The sequence below is a fragment of the Euwallacea similis genome, chromosome 4 (assembly GCF_039881205.1).
Source record: "Euwallacea similis isolate ESF13 chromosome 4, ESF131.1, whole genome shotgun sequence".
Taxonomy (NCBI): Eukaryota; Metazoa; Arthropoda; class Insecta; order Coleoptera; family Curculionidae; genus Euwallacea; species Euwallacea similis.
In genome coordinates this window covers 7,846,069-7,858,239 of record NC_089612.1, presented here as the reverse complement: position 1 = coordinate 7,858,239, position 12,171 = coordinate 7,846,069, and the positions used below count along the sequence as shown (strand labels likewise).

The following is a 12,171-nucleotide window of genomic DNA, read 5'->3' as shown; positions in this document are numbered from 1 at the left end:
ATGATTTTTTTGTTAAGTCCTGAACTGAGCGGGCAATTCTGGCTATAGACTCGAGGGCAATTGGTAAATGGAGTGGAACGATTTTTTTATCGTTTAAAGTGATATCGAATAATAAATAAATTGTGTAGGTAAATAGTGTAAGGAATTTTTATTTTAACACTCAGAGTTATTGTGTTTTAGGTTGTTTTTTCATTTATTTTCATTATTGATTTTTGCTCTGATATATATTTTTTTAATTCCTTCACCGTGAAGGCAGCAAAATCGATAGGAATCTAAACATCAAAGTAAAAACGCTGGCCGAACTGACTCCGCCCACTTCATCATTGGTCTTTGTCGGAGACATGTTAAAACTTATGCGGTCCTTCTCCCACTTGCAGAATTCAAATGTTTCAACTTGAACTGGTGATACTTGTATACAGTACGCATAAGGCTGATCGAGGTAAGGACACAGAGGGATTTCTCTCTCTCTCTCTCACATCATATGATGTGAAATTGAAAGGGAATGGTTTAATCGGCAAGGGCAGCCAGTACTTAAGTGTTAATTTAAAGGGCAGGCTGTGCAGATTCAGTGAATAGCTCGTATCGAAACTCATACAAATTTTTTTCTTGCAGTAATTCACAACCTGTCTTACAGATTTTTACCTAAGCACTAAGTAGGACTGACCTCGCCGATGAAACCGTCCCCCCACAATCCGCGTTATACAAGGTGAGACAGAGAAATCTCTGTGCGTCCTCTTCTCCAAATTGGCCCAGTCAGCCTTTTGCGCACACCTCGTACACCTGCAATTTATTCCGTCCAAACACGAAGGTTTTGAGGTCTTCTTTAACTTTCCTCTTTTTTACCCATACTGGGGTTAGTAAATAAAACTGCTCACACTTATTTATATTATATTACCAAATCAAACTTTGATACACAAGCTTGAAATTTAAGTGGATGGAAGCGCGTTGTTGAAACGCAATAAATCCACCCTCGACTTCGTCAAATGTATGCGATTACAGTAAAACTAAATAAAAATGTACACAAAAGTAGAAAATCGAAAATGGTGTTAGTAGGAGAGTATATAAAGGTTAAATGCTGCAGAAAAATTAATATACATAATAGTTGTATATAGAAGATTATGACACTACAGTAAGAATAATGTAATAAGATTATAGAGAATATTACAGATAACTTACAAACTATGGATATATAGCACACTTACATTACACAAATAATGGCATTTCAAACCATTATCACAAAATCATTAATTTATAAAACTGTCGCTTTAAATACGCTTTATAAGCTTTAATTGGAAGTTCGGTTGACTAGCTACGAAAACGACATTAAGCTATATGTTGATGTAGAAAATATTAGGTATATGTATACCCCGGAAATCTGTAAGCTACTTTATTATAGGAACTTGAAGCTATTCAAAGAAACTGCAAAACATCCATAAACGGTTTAGTGAGGTGCTATTTAAGCATGTTGAACATTATAGCGGTAACGCAGGAGTCAAATTTGAAGCTAAAGTGAACCAGGACAGTCTAAAATGCCACCATGAATTCATAAATTTATAATAGGTACGTCTAAAAACTATTCTATGATAACGCTCTAAAGGTTCAATGACAAGCGAAACTTTTAGCTTGTTGAGTATTGGCGTAATTTTAAAGATATTAAGTATAATATTCTCATCGACATCTATGGTAATTTTGGATCTAATTTTGAATTTGAACACCTACATCTCAATATTTTGTATGCATGCTTAAAAGTTTTAAACATTGATATATTTCGTAATATTAGTTAATAATAAGCATCAACTGATCTCTTTAATACCCGCTAACTTTTCAAATACACATTTGCCAACAGCCTCCAACTTTCGCTGTGTAACTCAAGTAAAGCACTACCTGGGTTCCGAAGGACCCGAAACTGTCGCGATTAATCAAGAAGACTATGTTACAATAGTAATTTATTCGTAGCGCAATATTACCTATAGCTGGCGACGCACAACCTTCAGAAAACTTGTATAGCACGAACAAAACAACAAAACCATATCGCCAACCGCACTAAAAACTACTCAAAGAAGAAAACAAAAACAATCTAATAAAGCATAAAAATAAACGATAAGCTACCTATACAAAATTAGATATGCCTACAGTATGTTGGTACTGTTGTTGGGTGTAAATCGTAGCAAATTTTATATGGTTATTTTTGGCACCAAACTGTAGACTTGGATTAGTTAAATATCCCTCCTTAGTGCTCTTCTCAATACCTGACGCGATAAATTATGGCAAATTCTATGGCAGTTACGAACAGGGTGGTCCACGTGAGACAGTCCACTGCCTTATTTCAAAAATGGTGAGATTTAGGAAAACAGTTTAACATAAAAGTTTTTCAGTTTTTCATTCATTTTAATTTTTTAATATTTTCGAAATTGCAGGGTAGTCCAAAAAACCGCGGCGTTACCAAAATACATTTTTTTTTCAATGGAATACCCTATATTTCGTTCCAGTTACTAATTGTGCTTGTAATTATAAGTTTTTTTTTATTACAAATTATGGAAAGTTTTTAGCAGTTTCTGAGTTAATTCAATGTACAATAAGGATCAAAGGAAAAATAAGCCTTTTAAAATTCTCAATAAATTTACATAGTATTAATTGAATAATTTGCAAATTTGTTCAGTTAAAAACGAAGAGTCGTTCTATTAGAGTATATTTTTAATTTTCAAAAAATTTTTTACAAGGTGTGAAAAAAATCCAAACTTTTCACAATTCAGGTATTTCAAACTCTATTTTTTGGAATGAAACACCCTGTATTTTTTTAAATGAATTCTTTTTTTAATTCTCTCTAATTGAATTTAAATTAAAAGGAAATGTATTTAAAAAAAATAGAAGGTATTCCATTTAAAAAAGTCAAGTTTGAGATATTTAAAATGTGCAAAGTCTCAATTTTTTTTTCATATTTTGTATAAAATTTTTCGAAAATTAAATATATACTCTTGTAGAATGATCCGTTATTTTTAACTGAACAAGTTTTCAAACGATTCGATTAATGCTATGTGAATTTATTGAGAATTTTAAAAAGCTTATTTTTTCTTTGACCCCTACTTTACATTGAATTAACTCAGAAGCTGCCACAAACTTTTCATATTTTGTGATAGCAAAGAATACTTATAGTTATAAGCAGAACTAATATTTGGAACAAAATGTAGGGTGTTCCATTCAAAAAAATGTATTTTAGTAACGTCGCGGTTTTTGGACCACCCTGCAACTTAGAAAATATTGAAAAATAAAGATTCATGAAAAACTCAACAACTTTTTATACTAAACTGTTTTCTTAAACCTTACGGTTTTTGCGACAAGGTAGAGGACCATCTTACGTGGATCACCCCGTACGTTTGAAGGGGATATTTAACCTATTAATTCCCCCAAAAACAAACATCCACAAACCACAAAAATATCACATGACACATTGAGCCACTTTGTACAAATCGAATGAATGACCAAAAACGCAACTCACACAAAAATATCCACCAACCAACGGCAAATATTGTACGTATCGCGATTAGCGGCTCCAAAGCCCAAAGAAAAGGCAACTTAATATAAATATTTGGTGTAAAAAAGTTTTAATTAAAAATGCGACAATTGCAATGAGCGTTCTTCGTTACACATCTCGGTACCCCATAAAACCAGTAAAAGTAGTAGTAATGAGCATTCTCCGCAGACAAGAGAGTCAATCAGTCAATCAACATCTCAATCAGTCTCATCGCGTGCAATCATGGTGAAGAATGTCCACTGCAATACGAGATATTTGGCAATCTTCGAGCTTAAAATTTTGATTGATGCTTTGGGATTGTTCAGGTATTAATATAATTGCATGATAAATTTACGTGAAATGCTATTGCCAAATATCTGTAAACTTAAAAAATATAAGATGCGTTCGTGGCAGCTTATAGATTACACTGCCACAGTATCGTAGGCTGTGAGTCCCCCGTTTGCTGTTGTGGTTTGTCCTGTTTCGTTTCTATATTTGAGGGAAAAAAAAGAAAAATCATATAACGGCATCTACAATAGCTATCAAACCTTTTTATTTTTTTATTTTTAATCCCTGAGGGATGACCGTTTCTTTGACATGTAACGTGTCATCAAAGATGACACGTTATCGATCAAAGTACAATAATCAAAGGCACATGTCATCTTTAATGACGTATGACTTTAATTATTGTATGTAATTAAACCTGTTTTGTTTTTTATTTGACCTTTTTTCGTTTTAATTTAAGTTATCTTTTTTATTTATTCTACCTTTTTTCGTTTTAATTTAAGTTATCTTTTTTATTTATTCTACCTTTTTTAATTTAATCTGTTTTTCTAAAATTTAATCTGCCTTTTTTATTTTTATTTTTTTATTGTTTTTATATTTTTTCATATTTATTAAAATGTTTTTTCTTTTTTTTATTAAGTACAATAATCAAACAATAACCAACTTACCTTAAAAACTTTATGATGGATGGAATGATGACATGACTCATGCCAAAGAAACTGTCATTCCCCAGCGACTATTAAAAGGAATTTCGGAGTTCTTTATAAATTTTAAATATCCACTTCTCATACATTTTAGTCGACTTTTTTTTTTTCGTTTTTTTAAACTATTTTTTCTTAGCTCTGGAAACAATGACAGGTCTGACATCGAATCGTTAACAGGAGTGTTCGTCCGAGTTCTTGGCAAAGCGGGAATATTAGTTTTACATTTCAAGTACAACATATCTCAATTATTGTTTTCTTATTACAGGCATTTCAATTTGAAAAAGGTTTTTAATATTGAAGTAAGGTGAAGGTAACAGATCAATTTAAATAAACAATTGATATCCAATGCCATCCTGTATCCAGATTAGTTGAGATTATTTTAAACGCAAATACAAGCTGGCAATGGACTCGCTGGATATTTGCAGTAGTGGAAAAAAATATGGAATATTTCAATAAAGAGTAATATTTTCTCTCTACTTCACAGAATATTATAAAAATAGTCAAATTTATTTTATAATGTTTATTTGCTAAACGTACATGTAGTAGTAACTCAATCCCTCAATGTTTTAATTATTATATTTATATAAAAATATAAATATGTAGTTGGAAGAAAGTATGGAATATTTTTATTGTTGTTATAATACAAATAAATGGCTTAACATTTCGTCGCGTAATCATTAGCATCTAGTACTATTTGATAACTTCCAATCGTAGAGTCGAATAATGACTGCAATGTGTCAAGTAAAAGTCGAGTAGAATTTGAATCCACTGCTCTTGAATAGTTTTCCACAATTCTTCTTTGTTTCCATTGCGCCGTTTCCTAATCCTGCAATCTAACATTTCCCAGAGACGCTCTATGAGGTCAAGATCAGGAGATTCTAAAGGCCACTGAATTAAATTCACATATTTCTTCAAACACCACTCTTTAAATAACTTTAAGGTGTATTTTGAATCGTTGGTATTGTTGGTATTTTCAAGTTAATGGCATAGATTCTTCAGCTAATGGCAACATTTTATTCTGCAAAATTCCTAGATATTGGAAGCGATCCATTTTTCTTGCAAGGCTGTGGATTGGGCCAACGCAAAAATATCCCCAAAACTACCCAAATATTCCATTTTTTTTCCGCTACTGTATTTGTTTCAGAATCCAAAAAAGTTGTAAATTTGGCTTCTTTTGCTGAGTTAAAGGCATAATTTCTTTTTTCCGATTGAACTGTTTTCACTTGACTTTTTATATATCTTATCTTTGATTTTTTAGTACTTTTAATTGCGCTTATCTATCAAATTTGAATTGATTGAAAAAAAGTATATATAACGAGCAAGCAGTAAAAGTGACATTTTACAGCCTGTTTTGTGCGACGTTTAATGTTTTTACAGTGATTTTACTCATCCAAATTTCCATGCGTTCAGTCGGATGTATTATTGCGATTTAAAGATGCACGAGTACGTTCTAATAAAATAAAAACTGCATAAACTGAAAATCACTTCACGAAAAAAGCCGCAGGACGACGGCTGTAGCATTTCTGACTGTTACTGTTTTTCTCTCGAATTCCCTATATCACATACATAAACCCCCAAAATATTGTTTCATGCTAATTCCCATATTAATCAAATTCATGCATTTGTTAATAAATCAACATAATAAGCACATTAAATTAAACAGTGTATGTTTCGGCTAAACCCCCACACAGTGTTACAACTTGATTAAAAACGTAAAGGAGGAAAAAATAAAAATAATATTATTAAAACACACAGAGCATTTTACCAAAGAAAAATACGAATTAAAGGAGAAATAAAATTATTTAAAAAGCGTAGCTACAGTGCAAAAAACTTACAGTTTCCTGTTTGAGAGGGATTCGTGAAAGAATAACCCGTTTAGTGGCCTTAAAGAGATATTATGATGATAAAAGTGAAATTGAGAGAATGCATGGGGTGTTCTCCTGGATTATGGTTATTAAATTAATCTCTAGTTTATTTGTTAATAAATAAATATTCAAGCATTTTTACTGAATCTGTACAAGGCTCAACTCTGGACAACTTACAGATGAATGCAACATTACAACAAAATACGGGTTTAGTATGGTAATTGAATTAAGATGAAATTTTCAGCAGTACTGACCTCTCAATCAGTTTTCTCATTTCCTCGTGGGTCATGCCATCCTTTGCGTTACCTCTCATTACTGAAAAAGACCACACTTACTACACGATCACAATAAAGACAACATTTATTATAATCTATAAACATGTCCAGAAAATAATATGAGAACTGTCTATATGCAAAATAATAATTAAACAGGAAGAAACTACATAAAATGAAAGAAAGTTCAATGGGTACAATCAATGCATAGTCGGATTGATTATATGGTAAAAAAATCAGATTATGATTTAGACGTGGAAAGTTAAGTCACATTTTTGATTAAAACACAAGTTAAACATCTTGTTAGTCACAATTAAAACAAAAACCATGCAGACACTTCTTGGTGCAGAAGAATTAAATGTGAGATAATTTGATTGATTATAGATGAGTTATGGTTTGTGAGTATGACGAATGAAGATCCTGGGTAAACAGGAACTTTTGATATACCTTGTATAATAGGTAAATATCAAGTTAGTTCTTGGAAATGTCTAGGCAAAAGTTGATTATGTAGGAACACGGATTGTGCACTTAATACACTGGTCACATAAGAATCAGAACACCCAGTAATAAGGATTTTTCTTCATGTGTAAAGGAAAGTCTTTCCTTGTGAATCAACATCATTATGTGAGAATCCAATTTCTTAGCAAAATAACACACGGTCACATGAGTTTCGTTAGATTGTTTTCAACAAAATGAGATTAATCTGGCCACCCAAATCTCCAGATCTAACACCCATTGACCATGTCTGGAACAGTGCAGAGACCGAAGATCCCCCCAAATTGTGGCTGGTTTTGGTCTAAAAGCTCGGAATGAAACTCCTCAGGAGAACATCGATCATCTTATTACTTCGATGTTTAAAGGTGTTGAGGATGGGAGATTAAATCGTGGAGGGTTGACCTATTATGATTTTTTTTAGGTTTTAGCGCTTCAATTTCTTTTATGTTAAAACGTTAATTTTTTGATATGGAAAATTATTTAAGAAAATCCATTATTATTAGGTGATCTGTTTTCTGACACCTAGTCCTCCAAAATCCATCAATTTGGATCAAAACAGTGGATTAGATCAGCAGTCTCAATTTTTGCCAACACTTAGTCAAGTCTTATGTTTTCAGTTCAAGTTTACCTAGTTAATTTTGAATGATAACGAGAGTGACAACGACTATGGTAATGCATAGAAATCCATCTAAAACTCCATAGAAAAATCACTCCCAAAAACTCATCACTTACCCGCTTCGTCTTCTGAAAATGAGTTTTTGTTTAGTACCGTTCTTTGCATTGTTTATCAATTTATTCACATCTTATATTAAGCAGGACTCAAAAATGCATAAAATATGTATGTGATCACAATTACATTTGGGTCACTCATAACAGATCGCGTTAGCAATGAAACTTACCACCATAGGTCCTGCTATTGATCAGTTGATCCCGATCACATTCAGCTTCAGAAATCTCATTTGAATCCTTGGAGTCGTTAAAGGAGGGATCGTGGTTGCGTGGGGGTGGTGGTGGGGGTTCAGGGGAGCTGCTGGTCGGTGGGATGCGAAGAGAGCCTGTAATTAAATTGTTTGTCAATAAGACAAACCTACATAATATATCTGAGTTAAAATCACCTAGAGAACGACGACCAATAGACCCACGGCTTCCGTATTGGTCGTAAGGAGCTCCGTAACCACCATATTGCGATCCGTATTGTTCGTCTTCGGGGGCACAGTTAGCAGGATCATCGTATTCTGGTCCGGGGGAGTAAATGCTGCCATTGCCTGTAAGATAAGAGCAGATGCGATGACTATTCAATTATAACGAAAAACAGAGTATCAAAAATGTCGTTATTTTTCTAAAAACTTCAGCCAGTTTTCATATTTTCTATATCTAAGAGCAGATGGAGTATTTTCCTTAAAAAAATTCCTGAAATCGATCGTCTCAATGCATTCTAGGATACTGTACAAGTTAATTTGCAAAACCTCCTTAGGTTTTAGGGATATGGGGTCATATTAGTGCCTATTTTTGCAGTTTTGAAGATGCTGTAAAATGAAGGTCTCTAAAATGATTTTCCAAAACTTCCAAGTCCTCCAAAAATCTCGGCTGAACATGAAACATGATTAGGTCAGAAGTTTTTAAGGGTGGATTCCTAGGCTGAAAATTGAAAACTTTTTTTAAATCCTACACATTTTGAATCATTAACGATCTACTTTTCAAAATGGGCGCTAAAAAGTGGTTTACGCTGTTTTCTTGTAAAAGGACTACAGCTACATGAACCACTGCTGGTATATTTTGTATTTTTAGCATAAGCTATTACTTGACTATAATATATGATTAAAATTCTAACTAGTGGCGTAGATTTTGGGGACGTATTATGAAAGCTGTAACTTGAACAAGGCACATTTTTCGATCAAAGTTTATAGGAACTTTTTTGGACCGAAACATCGACCCTTAGAAATTAAAGCTAACCATGTCTCACCCTGTATAACTACTTACATAAGGAGATATGGAGAGGTGGGAGGCATCAATGAGATCTATGAAGAAATTGATACACAGGGCGATTCATTAGCAGTGCGACAACCGAAAGTTGGAGATACTACACGTTAGATGGTGAGGGTTAGAGAAAATATGCCTTATCTTAAAAGTTAAAATTTTAATTATCTTTTTGGTGATTATTCTGAGAATATCTATGTTAGACACATGAAAATTTGTAAAACTATGTTTCCTTCGATGACGAATAAGATATGTTTTCCAATTTCCGCGATGCAAATAGAGGAATAATGGTCAATTTTACAGAATTTACAGTTAATAACGTTTTACTCTTTATGTGTAACATGAAAATTGATTCAAAATCTGAAAAAGCAATCATTTTTCCATTAATTATTTATTCCTCTTTCGTTTCAATATCTAGGTCGGTTTTCGAGAAAAATTTATTTAACGAATACGATGTTTAAATTTGAAAATACAAAAAATTAAAAGTGAAACAAATCAAGTGTGTTGTCATTTTTTAGAACACATAAGAAACATAACTTTATAATTTTTTAAATAAATAACTTAGATATTTTCTGATTAATGGCAAAAAATGAATTAAAATTTTTATTTTCAACACCCTGTATACAAGACGTTCGTTCATGTCATGATAATATTGCAGGGTGCGATTCCTCAGGTCATTTTATGAAGAAAAGTTCATATGAACGTAGGTCCGCAACGGCTCAAATTTTTAGCTACCGGGTGTTGAAATTTTTCTTCCCAAATCATTACCTTTAAATTTCTCAGGAAATATTTTAAATATTGCTTTCAATTTTGATGTATGTTAATCGGACATAAAACTCCTTATTTTAATACGAAGAGTAGTTCTATTGCTCAACCAGTGGCGTCTCTACATATATGTCTTCCGATATTATTATTTACGAAAAAAACAGTACGCCACTGATATTTTTTCGTGGGAATATTTTTTCTGATTAGGCTAGTCAATTCTGCATGAAAAAAGTATCTTATATTAAACTATAAAATATATAATATGTACTATAAAATAATGATTTATAATAAATTATAACATGAAAATAAAACAAATTAATTAAGGCTATTTTTATTGTTTTAATCAAGATCGGCTCATTTGACGAGCAAAGCGTAAGAGACCTTTTTTATGTAGAACTGATCAGCCTAATCAGAAAAAGTATTTCTGCGAGGACATGTCAGTGGCGTACCACATTTTTCGGAAATAATATCAAAGGACATGCAAAAATTTGGGCCGTTGCGGACATGTGTTCATACGAACTTTTCTTCATAAAATTGCCTGAGGAATCACACCTTCAAATAGTAGCATGACATTAAGGAACACTGTATATTCAAAACTATTAAATTTCGGATGAGACATATTTTTTCCAATCGTCACTATATGATGTGTAACATCTTCAGCTTTCGGTCGTCGCATTGTTAATGAATCACCCTGTAGATAATCTGTTCCTTTTTTTCTGGTCTTGTTTTTTTTCCTGTAGTAGTTTTATGAAGAAAATGAATCCACTGGCCCCTTTGTACTAAACTTTTACTACCGATTCAGAAATATCAATCCTACCTTGAGATCCAACTCTATCATATCTCCTATTTCCCTGTCTAGGCATCGATTGTGACCCATTACGCGAATGGATCTGGTGAGGGGTGGTCATCCCAGAGGGTCCCATGGTGCCTGCATGAGGATGAGGGAAAGTCTGGAATTGCATAGCCTTGGTAGGGTCCATTTCCTCTCTGAAGCCCAGTAAATGGAAAGTAGCGTAGGGGCAGATTTCATCATCCATACCTAAATTAGATAGTTTTAGCCCATTATTTCTTATGCAATAAGTGCAGGCATTCTTGGTAAACACTCGAGAGTATCGTTAGATTCGAAACATAGACTTGTTAGAAATATTGTTATTTGTTAATTAATGTGAGTGTGTTAACAACGATCACAAAACGTCATGCTGTAAATAATCATTAATGAAAAGCCTCGCTAAGAAGCAATGAAGGAAACTGGGTAAACACACTGACTAATTTACACTTACTTTGTTAGAGAAGGCACAGGGTTGAAGAAATACAACGTCAAGTTAGTCGTGTTAGTAGGCTGACTTCACTCATAACATCAATGAAAATGTTTAAATAACAAAGTGGACAATTTCAAAATAAAAGCGTGCGGTGCAAAAATTTACCGTTTTTCATCAAATCCAAAAAAGTCATACTCGCAAAAAATTACTAACCAATAAAAAAGAAAAACCGTGTCATTACCTCTGTGAGTATGAACCGTTTCGTTGGATCCGCGCCTACTCCTTAACTCCTCGTACAAATGGCGTTGGCGAGGGTCCCAAGTGGAATGAGAGCGATAATGAGCTCCTAAATTATCGAATGTAAACAATAAAAAAATAATAAGGGACGTTAGAAGCGTCCTCTTGCCCGTCAGAGGATTGTCGGTTAAAAAAATATTCAGCAAATAAAATTAAAAAAACATCTACTAATTGGAAGTTATTTTTCTGCATTGGGGCCAAGCACTTAACACTAATAAGCATATAACGGGCGTGATCATCAAAAAAAAAAAAACATAATTAAGGCCTATTTGAATTTTTTTAATGACCACCCTGTATAATTTCCTTTTAAGTACTACTTCCATAAAACACCACTATTGTAAAGAAAATGCTGTATACAGGTGGCTAACAACGATGGGACATCCGCATGAACGCACTAATTAACACAAAAGATAACAAAAAAATCTAAAAATTAAAGAGCATGCTAAAAAGCGATGAATGATCTTACTTAAAGCGGTACCTCGTTTAATACGGTCGCAAGTGTTGTAATTAGACCCTGGAACAGGGGGTAGTTTTCGATTAGGGGGAGCGATGTAGCCGAGCTCGTCTCGGAGATCTGGACGACGCTTATCCAGGGTGGAAGCAGCGTTGCAGGATTGGTTGTAGACGACGTCATCTGAGAGATTTGGAGAAATATGTTAATTTTTTTTACGTATGGATGTTTGCTTTTTTGCTTTTTATACTAAAAAAATCGCCCACTCATCTATATTGCGTATTTATATA

General features: G+C 33.2%; 1 protein-coding gene across 38 annotated transcripts in view; it reads right to left on the bottom strand.

Moving 5' to 3' along the window:
- Positions 1–875: 875 nt before the first annotated feature.
- The window catches only part of Dscam1 (Down syndrome cell adhesion molecule 1), a 120,137-nt gene continuing 108,841 nt past the window's right edge, over positions 876–12,171 (bottom strand). For 35 of the 38 annotated variants that reach the window (XM_066388668.1, XM_066388667.1, XM_066388670.1 and 32 more), the window contains 8 exons: positions 11,897–12,064; positions 11,375–11,479; positions 10,692–10,913; positions 8,248–8,397; positions 8,032–8,187; positions 7,865–7,876; positions 6,610–6,680; positions 876–3,996 (listed from right to left, as the gene is read on the bottom strand). In XM_066388668.1, coding sequence (XP_066244765.1) covers positions 3,934–3,996; positions 6,610–6,680; positions 7,865–7,876; positions 8,032–8,187; positions 8,248–8,397; positions 10,692–10,913; positions 11,375–11,479; positions 11,897–12,064 — 947 coding nt within the window. In that variant the 3' untranslated portion in view covers positions 876–3,933. Of the gene's footprint in view, positions 4,001–6,609; positions 6,681–7,864; positions 7,877–8,031; positions 8,188–8,247; positions 8,398–10,691; positions 10,914–11,374; positions 11,480–11,896; positions 12,065–12,171 lie in introns of all 38 variants that reach the window. The other 3 variants (XM_066388656.1, XM_066388676.1, XM_066388661.1) reach the window with 2 other exon arrangements.